The 23,432-nt window shown below is 45.2% G+C and overlaps 1 protein-coding gene across 1 annotated transcript; it reads right to left on the reverse strand.

Moving 5' to 3' along the window:
• Nucleotides 1-10,185: 10,185 nt before the first annotated feature.
• On the reverse strand, nt 10,186-21,615 carry MXD1 (MAX dimerization protein 1). The gene is made up of 6 exons (XM_039324096.1): nt 21,399-21,615; nt 21,038-21,143; nt 17,693-17,722; nt 15,409-15,523; nt 14,929-15,088; nt 10,186-14,768 (listed from the first exon to the last, which is right to left on the reverse strand). The coding sequence occupies exons 1-6, from the start codon at nt 21,475-21,477 to the stop codon at nt 14,578-14,580; spliced, it is 681 nt and encodes a 226-aa protein (XP_039180030.1). The 5' UTR covers nt 21,478-21,615; the 3' UTR covers nt 10,186-14,577.
• Nucleotides 21,616-23,432: the final 1,817 nt, after the last annotated feature.

The following is a 23,432-nucleotide window of genomic DNA, read 5'->3' on the forward strand; positions in this document are numbered from 1 at the left end:
CAGTCATATTTACTTCACACACAAAGACTCTGCTTTCAAATCCACAACTGATCTTCCTGCTCCAGTATCCACCAAAAACGCTGTGTGTTTGCCCCCTATATTTAAAGTAACCAATGGCTCAGGGGGGCTTTCTCCAAGCCAGGTCCCCGTCAATCCGACCAGTTAGTTCCTGCCAATCCAATTCCTTCAATCTCCCTATTTCTATTTTCATCTGTCACATTCCTCAAACCATCTCCTACATTCCTCAGACCATCTCTTACCATCCCTGGAGCCCCTCTCTGCCCTCTACCCATGAAGGGGGAGTGCATGGGGGGCCCACTGCCAACACCTCCACATCCTCTGCCTTCTCTTCCTCTCCAACCTCTACCTCGCATCTGCCTTCTTGGACATTCTCTTTGCTAATGACCTCCCTCCTTGCAATTAGCACACTGGTTGGGTCCCAGCATGATCCCTCCTTGTAATGCCACCGCCAACAACTCAATTTTCTTATGCATTTTAGCATCTCTTTCCTGTTTTTCCACCTTATCCCTATTAACAAACACTTTCCTAGCCACCTCCAACAATTCTGTAGTGTTCTTTCCTAATGCTCCTTCTAACCTCTCCACTTCTTTCTTATATCTTCATAACTCTGTGCTATGAACCTCTCATTCAACATTCGCACATTGTCTGCACTCCTTGGATCCACCTGTGTATAAAGCTCATAAGCCTCAATCAGCCTTTGCAAAAAAAAAAACTTTCCGGACTTTCATCTGCCTCCTGCATCACAAAAGACGGCTTTAACACATTCACTGAAGGCTTTCCAGCCTTGCAAAGAGCCTCTACTACTAAATTCTGATATTCCTTTAACAAAGTCATGTGTGCTGGATTTTGTGTATTCCATTCAGGGTCCTTTTCTGGTGCCCTGGCTTCCATCTCTGGCTGTGTATCTCATACAGCCGGCAACCTATCCTTCAAACACTGCCTAACAGCAGCCTTCCCCTTCTCCCTTTCCTCGGGAGTCAACAAAATATTCAACAATTGCTCCTCTTGCTTCTCCCCTCACATTTACAGAGAGACCTTCCAAATCCCCTTCCTCCTTGGGGGCTGACAGCCTCCCCCTTTCTGTTTTTGTCTCACAGCTGGCTGCCTTTCTTCTGACACAGCAGGGGCAATCAGCCCTTCCTCCGTCAGAGTGGCTGCTGGCTCTGCCACAGCCGGCACTGGGGGGGAGGGGGAGAAAGGTGGAACGTAGGGAGGAGGTCTGAGAATCAACTCCTCTACTTCCATCCTTATCTCCTTCTTAGCATCTGACACCTTAGTTTCTGAAATCTTCACATCTTTCACTCTTTTAGTTTGTACTTGAAGCTTTTTCTCCTTTGGGTCTAGCCACACACAAATGAACCATTTCAGCTTGACATTGCAATAACTCATCAGCTCGTCCTGCTACTGCATCCCCCCACTGATCTATATACTAAAATTGGTTAGGATAGTTTTCTTAAAAGTCCCCTCTGGGGGCCATCCCACACCCATATTACGCCCCCCCCATCCTAACACACTGCCAATGACCTACAGCGCCGGCGGTCATTCGTAGGGAATGCACTGGCTTAACCACCCACACAACCTAACACGGACTTCATTAGGATCGCCGTCCCGAGTCCAGGGGAGTGATCAGGCCCCCTCTTCTATCTTCAAAATGAGATAGGTACCATACTTTAAACACATACTCGCCTGCCTTGTAGTTACACCCATCCTGGCCAGGAGTTGGTTCAGACTTCCTTTCCTTTCCCAAAGGGTTCTTGGACTGGCCTTCAGTACTGTCGGCTCTGCTGAGAAGCCACAGCTGTCTCCTGGAGGAAACACACCCCCATGGCGCCTGGAGAATTGTTCAGAGATGGCTTACCAGCAGGTCCGAAGGGTCAGCCGTCCTCAGCGAAATATCGCCTCACTCAAGCTTTTCCCGGCCAATGCACCAGAAAATGTAGTAGAAATCAAAGACTTGAATCAGCTCTTTCAGGAAAGGGAAGTTTATTGCATGCAGGTTCAGAGAGCCATCCTGGCTTAAACAGTCTGAACCCAGATTGTACCTTGATGACCATTTTTATAACCCTTTCTGGCGGGGGTTATTTTCAGGTCATTACATTCTATAGGTCCTTATTCTAACATAGAAAAACTACTAGACAGATCTATAATCGATAGCTCCTCGTTTACATTGGAATGTTTTTAGCAATCAGCAATATATCAAGTGTTAAGCAATTTAGATATACCATGTGACAGGCAGTTAGTAATATATCATGTGCAGAGCTGGGAACAGGATGTCTGGCCATCCTAAATTTAAGAGTTGTCTTGTAAGCAAAACACACCTCCCTTACACACACAATCTTTGGTGGGCCATCTGCTTTTTACCCATATTCTTTGTCAGACCATTAATATTTTTCCAGGTACCACTTTAAAAGGATTTTTATCTCATTCCTTTTCCGGCTGTTGCTGGAGTCCTTTCGGCATTGGTGCAGTTTGGTGCCATTTAACCAGGTGAAGGATTCTTTCCTGGAAGGCTTTGTGCAAATTCTGTGCTAAATTCATTCTGGATTTCTGTGACTTCCTCATGCACATCTGGGATGGGACAAAGTAGAAATTGAAATAAAGCTAAGACGTGGTTCATTGTGAGCAAGTGCTTTGAAATGTCTTAACGGAGCATTTTCAGCCTAAGGCACAAAGACTCCCCCACCCAGGGATTCCTTTCCCCTGAAACGGACTCTCTGCCTTTTGAATCTCTCCGTTTCTTCCTCCTTCTGCAGCCAGCAGCGGCCTCCAGTTTTCCCTGCTCTGCTCAACTGCCCAGCAAGGGGTGCTCTAAGCCGCCTTTTCAAGCCCAGCGGCTGCCCTTCCGCTCCTTGTGGGGCTGAAGCCAGGAAGGGATGGCCGGGGCGGGCAGGCGGAGGGGGGATCCGAGGGAACGAAGGAGAAAATAATGCCGGCTTGGCTCTCTCCCATTCCCTGACCTTCTGAAGAAATGGGGAAAGGCTCCAGAACGCTTCTCGGCCCCTCTAAAGGGGAGGCTTGCCTGGCACAGGGACGCTGCCCAAATGATGCCACCAGTTTAATGTTTGAGATAATTTGACAAGTGCAAAAAGAGCGCCGTGAATTTCTGAAATGTGGACTGCCTGCCAGATTTGGAGGTATGTTTTTTCCCTCATTCAGCCACGATAGAGAAAGCTCTCATCAAATAACATCCCATACATTTTATCCTTTCACAGCCAATTTTTCATAAGTGAAGGCTCAGTCTTTCATGCCCTGCTAGGCGGTTAACACCATCCATTAACCTTCATTAAGAATTTAAAAATAAATACAAAATATAGTCCCCTGGGGCAAAACTATTTCCAAAAACCCTGCAGCGGAGGATATTCCACCCCATCTGAGTGGAAAGTGAAAGGAAAACATCTCTAATAAAATCTGACACAAAGAAACAGCGGAGCCCGTCTTCCTTAGACCCACCTCAGGTAGCCGGTTCTGATGCAGAGAAGCGCAGGGCAGCTGATCAGGGGCCTCTGGAACAAGGCGGAGAGGAGAAGCTGAGGGCACTGGCCCCACCTGGCCCTGGAGAAAGAAAACCTCAGGTGGGACTGAAGAGCAGTTTCCAACAACCTGAACAGAGACCTTTTCTCCACCCTCACAAAATTGAGGAATAATGCATTTAATTACAGGAGGACAGAGTCCAGGGAAAGAATAGAATAGAGCTGGAAGGGACCTTGGAGGTCTTCTAGTCCAGCCCCCCCCCCCGCTCAAGCAGGAGAACCTATACCATCTCAGACAAGTGACTATCCAGTCTCTTCTTAAAAACCTCCAGAGATGGAGCGCCCGTGATTTCTGTGGTCCGGCTGTTCCACTGTGTCCTCACTGTTAGGAAGTTTCTGTGGAGGTGATGGCCATGGATAGCCCAAAGGGCCTCAGTGGTCCCTTCCGCTCTGGATTCTGTGACTTATGAAGCCTCTGCGCCATTAGGAGCAAAGCCAAGCCGCATTTACTTAGCTTTAACGAGGATGTAGAAAAGGGATTTCACCAGGCAGAAATAGCCCTCCAGAGCTGGCAAAGGCCAAGGGAGCTTGTTTCTGCCGTGGCTGGGGGTTGGGACCACCCACTTTCCCCTTTGTTTGAGGCCACCTTAAAAGCTGTGGAAATTTCAGCTTAAAGCCTAAAGGGTGTTTAATCATTTGTTGCAAGCTCCAAGTTGGTCGTGGTGCCTATCCCCAAATATTAAATGGGTCATTCTGACAAGTAAAATCTTAAAGGCTCTCTGTCATTCAATTAAACCTGGAGATAAAAAGACATTGCACTCTGCAGTTGTTTAAATGTAGATAATGTAAAATGAGCCTTCAGAAGGAGTCTTGTGTACGATTTCTTCCAGATCAACCTGGTTGCTTAGCAAGTTCATGTCTCTCCGTCTCTCTCCCCAAGAGTGCTGGCTTTCTGTTTAGGTAATCAACTTTGCTTAGACCCAGACCTAGAAATAAATAAAAAAAATGTTTATAGAAGTGGAGGCTATAGGTTGATTAAATATTCCACAATGGTAAATATAGGTCACAATAGGTTTCTAAAAGCCTCCACCAAGGCTCAGTTGCAGAATTCCTTGGGAAAGTGTGAGAAACAGTCCAACTCATCAGTTAAAAATATTATTCAGTTTTTCCTTGAGCAGGGTATGATGCAACACCCTTTACGGTCAGAAGGAAGGAAGTGAGTTAAACAAAAGCAAAACATTTTTTGCAATGGCTGTGATGTCACAAAATGGTTCCAGATAACTTCCTCTATCAATTACTGTTTCAATACCTGGAATCAGCTTTCCTGTAACAGCAATCTATTTCTAGGACCTTCTTTGGGCCTTGCTGATTTCAGTTGTGCAAAAGAAATCAGAGCAAAAATCAGGAGTGTGATAGCACTTTTTCCAACCAACAGATTCCATCAAATGTGTTAAAGTTGCCGTTAGATTCTGCCTGATGTTCAGAGGAGAAGAATGTTTTTCAGTTAGGAAGAATCAGCTGGTTTTTGCACCCATCTGAACCCTGAGATCACACTTCCTTGTGATCACAAAACTGTTGAGTCACTTGTCTGGAATTCCCTTGAAACGTGACACTCGGGCTGCCTGCCTTGGCTTCCTCCAGCTTCCTTTGAAGTTGGCAGAGGGCTGGGGAAGATAGGTCCTCCAGAGCAGAATTCCTCAACTTGGCAACTTTAAAATGTCTGGTTTTCAACTCCCAGACTCCACAGCCAGCAGGCCAAGGTTGAGTAGCACCACTTTGGAGGTTTAAGGCAGTTTTCACAACTCAGGCCCCAATCACTTAGAACCATAGCATCACAGCGCTGGAAGGAACCTAGGAGGTCTTGCCCCCTACTCAAGGCAGCTGACCTTATGACATCCTTGTCCAATCTTTTCTTGAAAACTTCTCGTGAGGGAGCACCCACAGCACTGGGAGGCAAGCCCTTCCACTGATTAATTATTCTCACTGTCAGGAAATTACTCTTTAACTCTAGCTTAGATCTCTGTTTCACGATCTTTTACACATTATTTTTTTGTCCTGCCCTCAGGTGCTTTGGCAAGTAAATTGATCCCTTCTTCTCTGTGACAGCCCCTCAAGTATTGCAAGGCTACTATCGTATCACCCTTGATCCTTCTCTTTAGCTAGACATACCTGGAGACCAGGCGGTGAGTCAGGCAGTTACAATGCTCAAAACAGAAACCCAAGGCAAGACAGGCTGAAGCAACTCCCATCCCTCCCCCCCAAAGAGGGTGCAAGCTGGGACAGAAGCCCAAGCTCATCTTGGCAAAAAAAATCACAAACCTGTTGCCTCGAGTCACGAGGAGGGTCAGGAAGGGACACCTGAGGGAGAGAACCGGAATCTGCTGAAACCAGCCCTTTGCGGGGAGACGGGAGCCCGGGGGGGGGGGCGAGGACACTTTGTGCTTGGAGCTGGTTCAGGACAAGCGTGTTTAACCTCCTGTCCCCTCCAGGGCTGGGCTGCCTCTGGGGACAGGAGAAAGAGGAGCGGCAGCTGCTCAGCCCCCCCCCCAATCTCCCGTCCAAAGAAGGCTATGCCAGAGGGGCCTGGGACCCCAGGGCCCTTTCACGGCATCCTGGTCTTCCGTGAGCCCTGGGTATAGATCAGTAGGGCTGGCTGGGCGGCCAATGGGAGGGTGCAGGGGTCCACAAGGTGCAAAGAAGACAAGATGCAATCGCCGTGCATGGCGTTCTCTGCTTGGACCTTCCGGGTGGGCCCTCAGGCTCTTTTTGCCACGCAAATCCTATTAGGGGAGTTATTGCTTCAAGATGGTGGAAACTAATTTGTAGTGCTAATTTGTAGTGGTTGTGATGATTTGGGATTCCAGGGGGTGCACACAAAGAAGACAGAGGCCCCATAGTGACCTGGGCTGCTGGTTACCCATCCCAGCTCCAAGGGGCATCTGTGGGGTGTGCGGTCAAAATAGAATCAAGATGGCAGCCGTGCTTTTTACTTGCATTACTCATCAAAAAAAGGAAGAAGTGTTTTGATTGTGTGGATTGGCCATCCTCTTGGTGTTTGGTCTCACCCTGGGGCAAAATTAGGCTCCAGCCCAATAGTGACTTTAGTGACCACACTATGAAAATGGTGCCGGGGAATTCTGGGTATCAAAGTCCATCCGTCTTCAACCTACCAAGGTGAAAAATGCTGCTCAAGAGAATCCAGCCCATTAACCTTTTCAGGATCGTCTGCGATGCTGCGTCACGCTGGGGAAGAAGCACCTCCCGGTTCTCCTCCAGACCAGACTCTACAAAAGATCAGAGCAGAAAGAAGTTGCGGGCTTTGCCAGGCCAACCTTCCAGGCTTTCCTGTGGCAGACCGTGTGGGATCAGCGGGCCATGAAAAGCATCGAAACTGAACAGCCTTCGTCTTCATTTGGGGGTGGGGGTGGGTTCTACTGCCAGGGCTGGCACCAGCTCAGGTGGTTCCCCCAAAGGATGGGGTACAACCACAAAGGCCCCAGAGAGCTCTCATGGAGCTTCATGTCTCCCTCCAGTTAGGGACGAGCCATCAGTCCCACATCCCGCACTGGGGCCTCCCCATGGCATCTCTTGGGCTTGGCATGTGAAGGAGGCCCCAGCCCTGCGGCCGCTTTCCCCGAGCTCCGGGGGGCAGGGGCCCCGGTCTGGTGCCTTGCTTGACTCTCTGGCACAGTCCCTTTCCGGCTGACCAAGGCAGCAAGAGCCCCAGCACGGAGGAGGGATGATCTCTCTCTCCCTCTCAACTTGCAAGTGACTCGGCAGCACACAACAAAGAGAGCTGCAGTTGTGTAAGTGGCCAAGCCTTCCGTGTGAGGAGATGGCTTCAGAGCCTATTTCCTTCCAGGGGTTACTCAATAGTAACATTAGTTGTCGTCGTAGTAATGGTGGTAATCACCATGGCACATTAATCTCTCAGGGGACGGTGGAGGAAGACCTGGTTGAGGGCCTCTGTGGAGGGATAACGGCTCTGGGAGGCCATGTGGAGCAAGCGCACGTCCCTGAGGGCACAAGGGCCTTGAGGGCAGCAAGTGTTGGGGGGCCCCCAACTTCCTCTTGGGAAGTAACTGGCCTTCCCCCTGAAGGGCCTCAGGAGCCCAGGGCCACTCCCTGCCTGCGTTCGTGTTGGCTCACTAGGGCAGGACAGCCACGTCACCAGTGGGCTGATCTGGTGGGAGGGATGTTGGTCAAGACTTATAAATAAATAAAGGCAGGAAACCAAAACTCGCTCGCTCGTGTGTCATTATCCCTTCAAAAGGAAACACCTTGGTGAATCATGGCTGGCTCAGTACCTCACGGGTCCTCCTCTCGAAAGGGAAAACAGCTGCACACTGCAATGAAAACAGGCAGTGCTGCTCCTGAGCACAACTGGCCAAACCAGCTATCCCAGCTCTCATAAATACTGACACCTGCTTGACAGATGAGGGAGACAGGCTCTCCAGGACGATGGGCCAACTGTGCCCAGCTCTGCTCCTGCTGAGGAACAGGGCCAGGTCATCCCAGGAGCCGACGGAAGGTCATCACTAGCTTGACAGCTGCTATTGCCTGATCCCCACGCTTGACATTTTAGGAAATTAAGTGCTTACTTACATGTCAGATCCCCACTCCTTTATCCAGATCTTTGGCCACAGTAAGGGTTAAAGCCTGTCCACAGGCTCTGGGCTCGTTTGCTGTAGGTCACGCTGCAGAGCCTGCCTGAAAAGCTGGTCACCCCGATAGCACCTATTCGTCCACTTCAGTGAGTGGCCTTTTTTCCATAGGCTCCTGGAGCAGGGCACGGACTGCTGTGTATTGCAGTACCTTTTTGTAGATCATATCGCAAAGAAAGCAAAATAAAAATCATCCTGCCAGCCAAAGATCCCAACAAACTGCAGCCACCATGTAGTTCCTGATCAGTTCCGGGAGTGGGTGGCTGGGGATTGGAAGCCTTTTGAAAGGATATGCCCCCCACTCAAATAGCTGAAATGATCGAGTGGATCTTCCAGGCATTAAAATTATCTTGTGACCTAAAGCTAAGAGTTGTTTCAGACTTTTGGTTTTCCCGGATACCCGTTGTTCCCTGGCCTCTGACTTCAATGGACAAAGAACTCTGGAGAAAAATGACTTGGTGAAATCGGTGAGAAGACCCCTTGCCCCCCCCTCCCCCGGGGCCTCTTGAGTCCTTGGGGGCTCCTGCTCGAATCTTCACTTTGCAGACAAGGGACAGGTATCTCTCTCTCTCAATCTCATTCACTCTCATTCTCTCTGCAGACTTCAGCTCACAGGGCAGGTACACATAGGTAGGATCACCTGGCTTCACTTCCTGCCTGAGATTAAAATCTCACCACCCTTGAGGTCATCACAGCAATTTGATTTTGGAACGTGACACATGTTTGCTACACAAACAGGCATCACAACAGTGTGACTCACTTCCGGAACACCTCTTGCTGCAAGACTTCATAGCCTCACAGAGCAAGAGCTGCCCACTCCCTCCCTCCCTCCCGAGGTGTGGTACAGCTCCAGAGGACGCTCAAAGATGTCCTCTTAATCTCATCTAGCCGTCTTTCTCCCTTTTCACAGTCACAGCTATGAACTCAACACATTCACAGTGGCTAGTCCTCAGTGGAACTACACCTACATGGAGGGAAGCACGCAGTAGGATAACACAGAGTTCTGTTTTGAGCCCAGTACTCTTCCATATCCATAAATGATCTAGATGAGGGCTAGAAGGGAACTCATAAAATTTACCAAGCTTACCAAGCTGGAGGGAATGGGCAACATCCCAGAATATAGCAATATTAGCTGCAGTTTCTGGCAGGTGAGTATAAGGTTGTTTAAATTACAGCGGAATGTTAACACTGATATGCAATTGAAAAACATTATTTTGTAATACAGTAAGCTTTATATCTTAAGCTTAATATTAATACTTATATATTAGGCCTAATATCAAGGTTTGAATTGTTAATTTGTTGTTGTTTATAAGTATTAGAAAAGAAAAAGCAGAAAGGTATAAAGAAAGTTGCTTGAAAAAGCAGACACTATTCGGTTTCTATCCCTTGCCTGGCGCCCCTTAAAGGGAGCAACAATCCAAGCTGAGTCTCCCTTTGTGACTGCACCTCCCATTCATGCTGCAGATCCCTGGCCAGCACCCCCTGCTGCATCCCCTCACCAGACCAGCACCCCCAAAACAGCCCAGGGGTAAAATACACCCACACTCCCCTCCTTGCTTTGCAAGGAAAATAAGGAAGCGCAGTGGCAGCGAAAAAGCCACGTCTCCAAACTGGGTTTCTACAAATGCACCAGATAACCCAGCAGGGCCCCAAGAAAGCAGTCTGGGCCCAGAGCTCACAGCTCTAGAGGGGGACCCCTCACCCGTGGCCCCCTCAGGAGCGCAAGCAGTGCTGCGCCAGAGCCTCTGCCCTTTCTGCAGATGTGGGCTCGGCTCCCAAACCCACCCTCTGGCCAGGACTTTGGGAACACGGGCAGCCACCCATTTTGGGGGTGGGGGAGTCCTGCCTGAAGCAGGAGGAGTGGGATCCCCAATCAAACAGGTGCTGCTCTGGAAGGATCGGGTCTGGGGCAGGCGGGGGGTTAGGTGGCCTGTGACTTGCTCCAGACAAATTGTAAATATTACTCTGAAAGAGTTTAATAGTAATTGGAATAATTTCAAAATGGAGTAAAATCATTTTTCAAGCAAAACTTCAATGCTGGAACAATTTTAATAACGAAATAATTTATTTTCTAACAGATGAACAATACAGAAGTATACATATACACAGCAAGTTTGTCTAAAACATGTAATTTCTAAAAATGCATGTGCTAACTGTAATAAAAAGCACCATTATATGGCCTTGACACAGGATTTGCAATGATGTGGTATTTACATTTGGAAACCGAGTCCTCACCCCCCCCCTTCCCCCTTTGCTGCTCCCTGCTTAGGCTGTGTTATAATTTGGAAGACTCCAAAACCAAATTCAAAAGTTCAGAATTGCAAGTGTTGTTCAGAGTGCCTACTTGATGCAGGTTCATAGGTAAATAAAAAAGAACAGCACAAAACTAAAGCAAGTCAAATGTGGGGGTACGTGAGGAGGGAAGAGCTAGTTTCAACAAACAGCGAGCAGATGGCAGCCAGGGAGAAACAGATTTTTAAGTGTCCTTCAACCAGGCAATGCAGTTAAAATAAAGAAGTTTGCTAAAATAATCTCGATACATACACTTTGTAGCATAAAAAGAAATTTCCTCTGCTGAATAATTTGGGATAGCTATTCTTTCAAACAAAAGCATCATTGATTCATAGTTGTACAATGAAGTTCAGGTAATTATAACAGGAAAAAAAGCCACTTGTGTTAACAGGAAGGGGGAAAAAAATCCAAGGATGCAACTTACTATTTGTAACTGGGGAACAAATGCATAACTGGATATGTAAAAGCCATATTTGTCCCAATACAGTTAAGTGTCAAAACCTGAATTTGTGACCAGGGGGGCAAAAGGACTCTGTGAGTCCCATTATATTGCTGTACATCGGATGCCAACATTTAATTAGGCAGTGAGCACGTAAAAAATACCCCCCCACCACCCCGACTTCATCCCTCCCAGAGAACACAGAGGACTCTTTCCTCCGGGCTGTGTTTGTAAACTTCATTGCAGAAATTCAGTTCTAAAGAGAAGCAAGAGAGAGGCTGGGTCCCCGGAAAGAGAGAAGGGCCCATTGCGGGAACAAAGTGCTAAAATGGCAGCTGGCAGTGCACACCCTGCTAATGCCCAGAGCTCTGCAACCTGGCAAGGTGAACATGTTTGTGGCACCTAATTACACATTTCAAATAAGTGCTTGGAATTTGAATCAAAAAACGGGTATTCACACAAACCCTTGAAAAAAGTTCACAAGATGTGTCTATCAGCACCTTGAAAGCTCTGCTTTATTAAAAAAATACACAGTAATAAAATTTCTGGGTGTTCAACACTCAGGAAAAGATTTACCAGGTAAAGACAATACTTTTGGGATATTTCAGATTGTCACCCTGACAGCCATGTTTATTTCTGATAAAGAGCACAAATTCTCAATTTCCAACCAAGTGTCCCCTGGATTTACTATCTGCAAAAAAGTTGCTCAGTGCCGCAGTATTTAGTGTGATCTTTTAAACGCGCACACGCACACAAACTTCCAGCTGTAAACACAGATACAGAAACACAGCTCCCCGTTAATGATCTACAAAATTAATTTTCTGTAGCTTATTACATAATAATGCTGGTGGATCAGTGAATACGGCAGAAAAGCTGGCCACACCAGAATGTCGCATTTTGAGGGCCCAGTTTACACGTTAACAGGACAGCAGAGTCCCTGCTGCTTGCACGACCGTTCCCCAGTGCCCTGCAGCATAAAAAACTCCAGCTCATCTCACTTGACAGGGCAACTGGTGTGGTGGTTCACCCACAGCTACACTGCTACTGAAAAACATGGCACAGTACTACACAGCCCTCCCGAGTGCGTGGGCAGGTTCAGACGTTATGGGGCCTGCATGCAATGGGCCAGCTGTCTCAGGAATGGACCAAAGGGGCACTGATGCGTGGAGCAGTCAAGACCAGTCCTCACCAAGACACTGGGAGGGGTCCTAAAAGCCTCTAGGACAACTCATTTATTCATTTAGATGTTTTTGAAACATCACAGATAGCTTTAATCTAGCTTTTGAAATTAGTGCATCCTTCATGGAGTTATAATTATTTTCTGTACCACCCACATTTTGAAAGGACCACATCCAGAAAGTGCAAAGCTCAATTACTGGTTCGCAAGAAGGACAACAAAATAAAACTCCAAAGTACTTTACTGAAGAAGAGGATGGTTACACCCCTCCAAAATTTATTTTCTCAAATTCACTATGGATGTATCTGCAGCTTCCATTTATTCAGAGCGGGAGTGCTCCTAGCCAGGAGAGGTCTGTAGTAAACTGTGCCCAGTAACTCACGAAAGGCACGATAAAAACAAAATAAAACACCACATAGTATACTAAATTTACCCTATCAAATACCTTCCAAATCAAAGGTTACTTTGAACTCTAAGATGACAACATGGAGTTGAATTTGAGAGGCAATTTTATGCAACTCATTAACAAACAGAGAAGCTCAAAGACCTCTGGCAAGAGACCTTTCAAATCAAGGGGACTCAAACTGCACGCTGTGGGAGCCCAGCCTCTGAAGGGTTTTCAGCAGGGACTCCTAGATGCAAGCCACCTGCTAGACTGATGCAGGAAAGTCTCCAACAAGGAAGAGCTCAGTGCAAGTCAGCAGGACATCTGAGAATTCCAGCTCTTGTTCCTTCTGTTTGGTTTTGTTTCAAGACAACGCCAAGAAATTGACATGGAGATCTTTAGCCATCCACTAGCTCCACTTCCCATCTCAAAAACTGACTTTCTTAAAATATATCCATTTTCATATTATTTGCTTGGATATCTGGTAGTGGATAGAAGCAAACATGGAATTCATAGTAAAGCGCAACTTGCCACAAAGCCCTTTGAGAGTGAAGTGAGAGGAAGTTGCTCGACTGTCTTTCTGACAGTCTGTAAGTGCTGGGCAAGAACCGGCTGCATACAAAGAACCCTTGTTAGAGGCCATTGGCAGCCGGTGCAAAGCAAAAAGACGGGAAGAAAGAAGGTTCATTAGACCTCGACATACAAAGTTTCCTAATCATCTACAAAAGCACAAAATCATAAGAATAGTACATTAGATTGATATAAAAAAAGGAATAAATACTATTTATAGACCACATTATGTACATTTACATGTGCTCTACTTAGCTTAAATGAAAAATGCTACGGATGTCAGGAGTGCAGAGACAGGGCAAAAAGGGGCAGAGAAGAGTTCCAACGTCCAAAATCCAGACGCAAAACCACACACGGCACATCGGGGTGTGTGTGTGTGTGTCTCCCAAAGGATTTCAACTGGTAAAAGAAGTGCGAGGATGCCAAGAGGGCACCATGGAATTCCTTTGGGGCAGTCTCCTCAGCCATTAATTGAAAGCTAGCACAGCTAACTTTTCCACTCGGTTATTGCTGATTTTTTAAGGAAACAGGTTGGGCTAGTACCAAGCATACAAACGAGGTGTCATAATTCATTTGTGCTAAAGGGGTTGAGATCAGCTTTGTTCATCTCTCTGAGGTAGAAATAAATTGTCCCAGAGACAAAAAGCAAGACTCAGCAGCCTGAAAAGCTGCTAGCAACAAAAAGGAACATGCAGCTGTCAATGCAAAGACGACATAATCAAGATTGCACAAGCATAGTATTTGGTCATCTGACGTGAAAATACAGAGATGCGCTGAAGCCAAGGCCTCCTACCAGAATAGGCAGCTCAAAGAGAAAACCATCCCCCAACTCCCATTTATTTAGAGCCTCCAGTACAATTCCACTCGTCTGGCTCTTCTTCTGCCAAACTCAGTTAGTCCCTTAATTACCTTTCTCAACCTTATTTCCAACCTCAGGTTGGCTACTTTATTACTACAATGACTTGGGACATTTCAGAATAATTTTTTAACAGTGACTGGAAAGATTCACTGCACAATTCCCTAACAACCATACGCTCTTTCAAGCCTGTCTTATCATTTTTAATTCTGCCTGCTACTGTGATACAACGAATGTCAAGAAAAAAAAGTAGGGTTCCTTCCACAGTGGTCATGCCTGAAGACTAGTCTGGCTTTTGTTTCCAAACAGCATATATCACCATCGGCCCTACTACCTCGGGGTGAAGATCTTCACCCAGAATATTAAGCAATTGCAGCACAGGCCCAAAACACGTATGTTGCTATTACTGCAACAATATTCTGGGTGCTAAGAATTCTGGCTGGAATGTTCAGTCTCACAGAGATGAATTTACTGATAGAAAAGAGAAGCTAGTGGATGCCAGCAGAAGTGTGCTCCAGGGAGGAACTTGCAACCCACAACACTATGCACTGTTTTCAGACTTAGGCAAAGCAGATTTTGGTAATGTTGATGGTACAAGAAGTTTACGTGCAAGAGAATTGTGGAGCGGTCCAACATACTACCTAGCAAAATCCAAGAAGGAAACAGCAGTGGAAGGGGCAAGGGAGGGGACGCTACTGGCTCCTTATAGGCTGAGGCAGGCCTTAAGATTGTTCTGCAGCTTTATTCTCTTAATGCCGGCACTTGAATAACCCTCATCACTGCAGATACTTTGCAAGCTGCCCCTCTCATCTGAATCACTGGGGCTGCTGCTGCTGCTCCAGTCGAGGTCCCCTGTGAGATAGTCTGTGCTTTCCACGTCCACATCAATTTCTTCTGCAATAACAGGAAGCAATATCAGTTAGGTAATTCAACCCTCCAGAGTCCCTCTTTGAAGGAGATGGGCGGTTTAGAAATGTGAAATATAAATAAATAAATGCATGTTGGAACTTGAAAGCGCGCACACCTTCACAAGTACCGACCAGCGTTTCCTCACCTCTGTCTGAATCTGACCGTTCAGAAGAAACCGTTGATCCTATACTGTCCATTCGTATACGCTCAATACCCAGTTTCTCCAGCTGCCTTTTCAGATGCCGCTGCTCTCGTTGCAACTGATCTATTTGGTGTATTGCTTTTCTGTCATAATCTTCAAGTTTCTGTGGAAGAAAATAGGCCCTGAGCATTAAACATTCAATGCCAAAGCCAATAGCTTTTATCAGAGGAGGGAACTAATTCAAGGGCAGCTAACTAGCCTTAGCAATTATCTCTTCCTTTCTTGCCATTTTACTTTTGTTTCCACATCTGCTTTGAAGTACACTTTAAGGTGGAATCTTTTGCACCAGCTTGTCATGATCTACCTAAAAATGTACTCCAAGGCTTAAAGTTGGAATGTGCTCATCAAGTGTGATATTAATTTTAACTGAAATGTCAAACATTTTATTTTTTCTCCATTATAAGCACGACAGCTTTAACTCACCTTTATGTGCAATTTAGCTTTTGTTAGTAAACTCAATGTAGTATGTCTACTGGATTCTGGCCCAAGAGGCACCAGCCCTTTAAGCTTCTCCAGACACAATCGCAGATGAGCACGCCTGTTAATCAAAATTATGTATGTTAATGTTATCAGAAAGATTTATTATAGGTACTTACATATTTTATTAACACATATCTAAGATAGACATTGACAAAATCCAATTACAGATTTGTAATTATTTCACCCGAGTCCAAGTTTTGAACAAGGACAATAAATTCAGGAACATAAACTATTCAGATGTACTCTGGCATAAGAAAAGCTACAAATTCAATGTTAAGACTTTCCATATATTAAGGAATCATAACCAATGTGCTATTGAAACTACAGACATATTCACATTTTAATTAATGCCCCTAAGCGTCAGCTCTATCTCATCCAATCATGCAGCAAAGTCTGTTGATAACCAGTATGTGCCTTTTAATTAGAGTTGGTAAAGATAAACTTGCTTATTCATAGTGCAGAGCAATCTGAAATAAGCTTCAAGAAGCATCATAAAGAGGCTGATGTCACACCTGCCTTATCCAGACCACATGGATATTGTTTTCACACTATTCATGGGACACCAATCCTGCAGGCACTCTTTCTTTTAAAAATTATAAGAAACAAATAGAGCATTTCATGTGGGCATTAGATTTCAAAAACATACATCCATGATTTTCTTAAACTTAACTTTTGTTAATTTAAGAATGTTGGAAAGTATTCCTGACCAAAAAAGAACATCCATTTGTAGATGTGTTATAAATGCACAAGGCACAATGAAGTATAATTTATGTTCTTTCAACTTCTACCGATTCTAAGGGAGAAAATAAAAGATGTGCTTAAATCTTCCTTGGATAGAAGAACTGAATTTGAGATCAGGCTGTATGACTCAGAATTGAAATTCATAAGTTATTTTATTGGGTCATGATTTTACTATTTAAACAACTGGGTTTTACTTAATGTAATTAATGGTCAGACAAGTTTACTAATATTGAATGAAGATCATTTCTATAAAAAGTACTAAAATTTGTACTTTATTACATGTTTAACTGAGCAAGCAGAAGTAGCTTTATGTTTAAATTGGGAAATTTTATTAACAAAATCCCTAGAACTGATTCTTTAAACATAAAATTGGAATGAAATGTTTTTGTTAGAACAAATAATAACGGAAAGTGGACTGTCAAATCATGAAATAAACTGAGATTCCCCTAATTAAAAGTTGCAGTTACAACTCAGGCCAATAATAATAGTTGGTTTAGCTCGCTTTAAATGTTGTGCCATAAATTCATACATGTCCTCTCACTATTATTTTATTTTTGTATTAAAAACAAAATGAATTTGAAAAGAATTTTAAATGAAACTTTCTAAAGAAAAGGAAACAAGAATTGCAAGCTGGATAAAAACTCAGGCCATCTAATATTCTGTTTCCTCAGTAATCAGCCCAGCCAGGAAGCCCACAAACACAATCCCACATCTTATTCTCCAGATAGCGGCACTGAAAGAGATGCAGTTAATGACCCAACGCCTAATAAGTACTTCTAAATGTTTCATAGTTTAAAAAAAAAATCAGGAAAAGCCATGTTCCAGTAAATATACACATGAATATTACATTCTGGCTTCAAAGAATTTTAGTAGAAGTGTACAAGTTTGCATTTGTGGTTAAGTGTTAAATAAATATCCACTACCCAGCTGCTCTAATGTTTATATTATCTAGCAATCCAAGAAAAACATGCAAGTAATCTTTAACAAACACATTCAGATGAGAAATTAATGTCACCAAGCTGAAAGTCTTAAATTTAACTTTAGATGCCACTTGTGCCAACCAACACAGAAGAACAATTTTATATAAAAATGCTAAACTGGTTTGCAACAATAAACCTGGTTCTCTTCCTGAAGTACCACACTCCAGACTGTTTAATATATAAACAAGTTTGAGTTTCTTTGAGTAGCAAGAATAATCAAACCACAAACTCTTTCTTATGGTGAGGGATGTAGTATGTCAGCTGGAAACACATACTGAAATTCTGACTTTAAGGTAGAATAGTATTCATCAGAAGAAGTAACAATCAATATTGCAAAGGATTAAGGCCACCAACATAAACATTTGTCAATTCTACTTGATTGAGATCAGCAGCCAGAAAAACTAGATTTGCACTGTTGTAATTTGCTTCAACACGGCATAATTTAACACGGTATAATTTAAGGATGCTTGTAGAATTTAAATATAAACTGTTTCTGAAACACTTACCTATTCTTCTCCATTTCATTATGTGTTGATCTTAAAGAGAAAAAAGAGAATCAATTAGTTAGCAACTATGGAATAAACAGGCATTGATAAAAACTAAATATACACAATAATTTCTACTAAATTGCCACTGCTAGTATTTATTTATATCCTGACTTTTCTTCAGGAATTCATGATGGCACTTTTCTCTCCCTTATTTCCCTAAAAGAAGCACTATATGAGGTAGGTGGGCTGAGGGAGAGCTAGGATCACACCGGTGCTAGTCCAACTTAAGACTATACCACAGTGGTCTCATTTCTCCTACAAAATCTTATAACCGTTAAGGATCACAATGAGTACTCCAGCTATATTACTCCCCCTCCCATTTAACTGCAATCCCATATTACTTGATTTAGTACTTGTACAAAAAGGATAAACTTAGCAAGACTTGTAGTCTCTGAATCTACAATATTCCAGATTTTTCTGTTTTAGATTGTCACAGTAGGACTGAACCAATCTATAGCCTCCCAATATTCATTGAAAAACCATCTCATGAACATTTAAACTATTTTTTTCTTAAATTACTTTTGCTGATTACTATTAATAAAGATATGTTACTAACATATCATTGGAAAATACTGCAGAAATTACCTCGCTACACTAAATGCCTCTCAAGATTTTATCTGTGCTGCTGAATGGTAATTATGTAGAAAAACATTTTCTTAAGGTCAGTTGAGCAAGTTCCTGAATTTCCTAAGGTCCATAATGCCCGGTCATTGGCTGTGCTGGCTGGAATTTTGACTTCTCCCAACATATTCAAAACACCTGAAAACCACCAAAACTATTCCTAGTTTTGTACAATGGTATTTTACTTTGCATGAAGTTACTAATTTTGTAATTATTTTGGTTAAGGCTTTTATACTATTAACATAGCCCTTAAAAAAAAAAGAAGTCTACATGGTTAGTTTTATCGAAGGACTCCGGGACTATACAGTTCAGTCTCAGCTCTTACATGGCATCACACAATTTCACACATAAAATAAAAGGAATGTACTTCTTGGAAAAAACTGCATCTCAAGTATGCTTCAAGTAAAAGAGTGAGATAAGGGGAAAGAGAAACAGAAGACAGAGGGTTAATCCTGAAATTTCCTTTGCCACTTCCTGTGCCATTCTCAAAGGACAGAAAACATTATGTATTCATCTCGAAGCCACTAACCACTGACAACAAGGATGACTTGCTTAGCTATGCTGGAAAACAGGCAGCCTGAATGAAGCTCCTCTTCAGTTTTGCACATGGAACTGAAACACCAAAATTAGCTTTAACTGTTAGTTTGTGATCTCTAAAAGACAACAAACCCTCAACCAAAGCTAAATTTGCTTTTTAGTTCAGAGGTTTGTTCCAGAGGTTTGCAGTTGTCTCGAGATGTTAACTCTAAGCCAATGAGCACCAAGAGCCGTGGTGGCGCAGCACTGCAGGCTAATTCTGCTGACTGCCGATTGCCAGCAGTTCGAATCTCACCCGCTCAAGGTTGACTCAGCCTTCCAAGGTCAGTAAAATGAGGACCCAGACTGTTGGGGGCAATATGCTGACTCTGTAAACCACTTAGAGAGGCTGCCATCTAGGGAGAACATTGTGTAAAGTTTTTAAAGGGGATAGGACACTGATTAGCATGGAGTCATTAGTGCCAAAAAGGTTTGTTACTTTGTACTGTAATAATTAACTGTAGTATTATCTGTTGTCATTTAGATTCTGTATATCACCCAAAGACCATGTATTGGATATCATACCTGGGCCAGTCAGTTAGTAGATGGAAGGGAACAATTAAATAATTTAACTTTATGCTCCCCTCTAGTAAACATCCATATTTCTGCAGCTCATACTGGTACATAGCAGCTCTATTTAAAGTATTCTGAGCATTTAAAACAAAAAGTACAAGATATAAATGTATCTTGCAAGCTATGACAGTTTTAAAAATTGAACATGAATTTTAGGAATTCCCATCTTTTTATCAGAAGCCTTCTCTCTCATGGGTGGTACCACAAAAACCACTCCCATCCGTGATCATTATTTGTTCGTGGATTCTAATAAGGGAAAAGTCATCTCAGTAGGAATGATTGAGGTGGGAGGAAATTAAAATCTTTTCTAGCAAGATAGCTGTTTCTTGCTTCCTTCCTGCTTAGCAGATGGCTGACTAGTTGGAGAATAGACAAAATAGGAATAACTCTGAAGGCAAATATGGTCACTGAACTACCTAGCAGTACTAAATTAAATGGCAATGTTGTTTACATGACACTAAATTAACCCAAATATTGGGCATCTCATGCAAACTCTGTCCTTTGTCCTAATGAGTGTAGCAGAGTAACGCTCTACCATACTTCATTTGTTTGAGCACGGCATGTCACATGAGAACAATTGGGTTTTGTTACCCTGAATTAAATGTGCTATGAGAATTCACCCAAGTAGTACTAGGCACAGGATAAAAAATACCAAAGATGTACTACAATCCCAAGCTTTCCCCCCCCCAAAAAATAAATCTTCCTTTTTCAATATAGATTTCATCTTTAACATGCTTTCACTAGAAAAGAGGGTTCAAGTACTTTGAAAAAGAACAGACTTCGAGTAAGCTAAATAATAATGCGTGTATGTTTTATTTCTAACAAACATGATCTCAGGATCACTGAATACTTTTCTGAAATGGTGTCTCAAGAAGCACCCCACACACTGAAGAGATCTCCTCATAGCCTACTGAAGACATCAACAGGAAGGAGGAAGTCAGGCTATGTTTTGATACATTTTTTTCAGAACATCAACCCTCAAGCTATTCTGGTTAATCCACAACCAAGAAGAAACAGAAATGAAAGAGAAAGGCATCAGCTATCCAATCGCCGGGCTTCAATTAAAGCTTTAATGAAGACTCACAGCTGGGCCACTAGGATACGTGGACAGCCAGAGTGGCCTAGTGGTGGAAAGTGCCGGGCGACAACCAGGACAGCGCGGCCTCCAGGCCCGTTCAAGGCCGCTCTGGGCCAGCCCCCCCCCCCGCTCAGCACCGGAGGGGGGGAGGGGGAGGAGGGGGAAGGGCAGGCCACCCGGCTTCCGAAGGGCTTCCGAAGAGCTTCCTGGGAAACGGCCGGGACTTGGCCCCGCAAGTCAGGCCTGAATCGAGGAACGGCCAGTTCGGGCCGCGGAGGACCCGCCTTGGGCACAATGACAGCCAGGCGACTCTGGCCGGCGCTCCGCCCGACACGCTTCTCGGGCGCCGGAGGGGGAGGGGGAGGGGGCGGACCGGGGGAGGCTTGGCGCGTTCGCCGCCTCGAGTCGGGGGTAGAAAAAGGGGGGAGGGGCGGACAAAATAGCATCATCCTGACCTGCTGCCGCCGCCGCCGCCGCCTTTCTTGGCTCTGCTCCTCCTCTTCGAGGCCTCCCTCTCCTTCGTGCTGTAGGGCAGCAGGGAAGCGTAGCCGTGCTCGGCTTCTGTGGAGAAAAACCGGCAAGCCCGGCGGTTAGTAAGCCGCGTCTCCTTTGTCTCGGGCCCTCGCGCGCCGCGAAGCTGCCGTTGTGTCCCGGCCGGGCAGCCACGACGCCCGGCGGTGGCCCGCGGAGGGGAGGCGGGGAGAGCAGGCCGCGCGGCTCCCCTGTCCCTCCCTCCCCCCGGGGACGGGCGGGGGGCTACGGGAAAGGCCGCGGTGGCCTCCCTACCGGAGGCGCTTTGTTCCCGGGGCGGCCTACCTCGCTCGCGGCGCTCCAGGAACTCGGCCGCCTCCAGCAGCATCTGGATGTTCTCGCACACCTGCGCGGCACCCGCCATTTTGCGCCCCGCGTCGCCGCGACGGGCTGGCCGGCTCGTCTTCGTTTCTCCACTACGCCGCCGCCGCCGCCGTCCCAGCGCCCGTCTGTGTTTACCCCACCTCAGCCTGACAGACTCGGCGCAGCCAAGCCCTCCCCTTGCGACCGCAGCCCAACCCGCTACCCGCCCAGCGCGGCCACGATTGGGCGCCAGGCGCTGCTTCCGCTCTCCCGTTTCTCTGATTGGGCCTTCGCGGAACAGAAAGGCCCAATTAACTTTGTCTCCTCATTTGCTCCAGGCATTGGCTCAGTCGCTGAGAGGCGCTTCACAACGATAATCGTGCCGCTTGATTGGGTAAGCCCCATGATGACGTTTCCTTCGACGGTTCCATCGCTATTCAGCTTTGCGTGAAACAGAAATCTCATTGGCCAGTCTCCGCGGAGCAACATCCCGTAGCGTCCCTCATAGGTCTGAACTCTGTTCAGCCTTCGGATTGGTCAACTCCCCCAGGTGTCCCGCCCTGCTTATTGTGTTGGTTTCGGTGCTTGGCCCCTCCCCTGGCCACGCGTTTGTTCTATGGTCCTCCCAACCAGAAGGAAGTCAACATCGAGCCAGCGGGGAGCATGCGCGTTGCTCGCCTCTCCCACCTCCAGGGCAAGACGGCCTTGCAAAGCCCAGGCGCCTCTTGCGGGTGGGTGTCATTTCCCGGGCCTTGATGCAACAAGACCGACTCTGGTGTTATCCAGAATTGCAGGACCTCAACTCCCATAGTTCCCAAGCCACACATCTTAAAGCCCCATGGCTAGGAATTCTGGCAGTTTTAACTACACATCTTAAACTTGTCGAGTTTGAAAAACTGTCCTAAATTAGCCCAGGAGTGTTAACTCTGATCCCAAGGAAGTCTCTTCAGCGTGAAATCACTACCCTGCTTGGTATGAAAATAGGCTTGCTGGTATTTTACCGGAGCAGCACATGCAACGGTGTGCAAGCCTCGACGAAGGATGCCTGGATGAACCTGGGCCTGCTGGGGCTTCCCTCTCCCACCCCACCCCACCCCCGGAAAAGGAGGGCACCAATCCACGATTAAGGCCCCCATTGCAGAGTGCAGTATTTAAAACCCCAAAACAATATATTGAGAAAGTACATTGTATTTACATTGATGTATTATTCATATATTTATTATAAATATATAATTCCATGGGTGCTAAAATAATTACACAAGCGGAAATTCCAGCTTTATCAGTTTTTCAAGGTGGTTCTACATGTAAGCTCATCCCATTTTAAAATGTGACTCTCGCCTGTCTGCTTTATTTTTATGACACAACAGAGAGTAAGAACTAAAATGTTTTAATTTAAATAAAAGGACCCCTACAAAATACTTTCTAGCAATATTTCACATTCCAGTAGCCAAAACAGCACCCTGAATGTCTTATGCAGGCTTTTGTGTATTCATAACGCTTGCATCTGTTGGCTTCTGGGTTTGTCTGAACTTGTGGCTGGAATAAATCCCATTACCATTCTAGGTCAAAGGAAGTTAAGCATTTGATTTTAATTTGGATTATGCCTCTGCTTAATTACTGAAGCAAACATAACTATTCCAATAATAGCACAAAAAAAATCCCATTTTTGCCCAGAATTAAGTCTTGTTCAATAAATATTACTCCCTACTGAGTATGCTTGCAACTGCAGCATCAAGGATAAGGTTTGATCCTGCCTTTGAAGAAAAAATTAAATCCATACTCTGCCAGCAACACGGACAGATCCCCCAAAAGCAGATTCCTCACCATGACAAAAGGACCAGAAGTTCTACTGTATAGCTTCTGTCTGGATTGAAATATAATGGTATGCGCTATATCCGAAGTCTGGAAGAGCCAGCAATCTGAGTGCTGCTAGTCAACTGGTGTAAACTAGTTCGCCCCCTATGGTGCATCAAGGATAGGCACGCAAGTGCTTAACAGAGTGAACTAGCAACTTAG

The sequence above is a fragment of the Crotalus tigris genome, unplaced genomic scaffold, assembly GCF_016545835.1.
Source record: "Crotalus tigris isolate CLP2741 ecotype Arizona unplaced genomic scaffold, ASM1654583v1 scf7180000024293.1627790, whole genome shotgun sequence".
Lineage (NCBI taxonomy): Eukaryota > Metazoa > Chordata > Lepidosauria > Squamata > Viperidae > Crotalus > Crotalus tigris.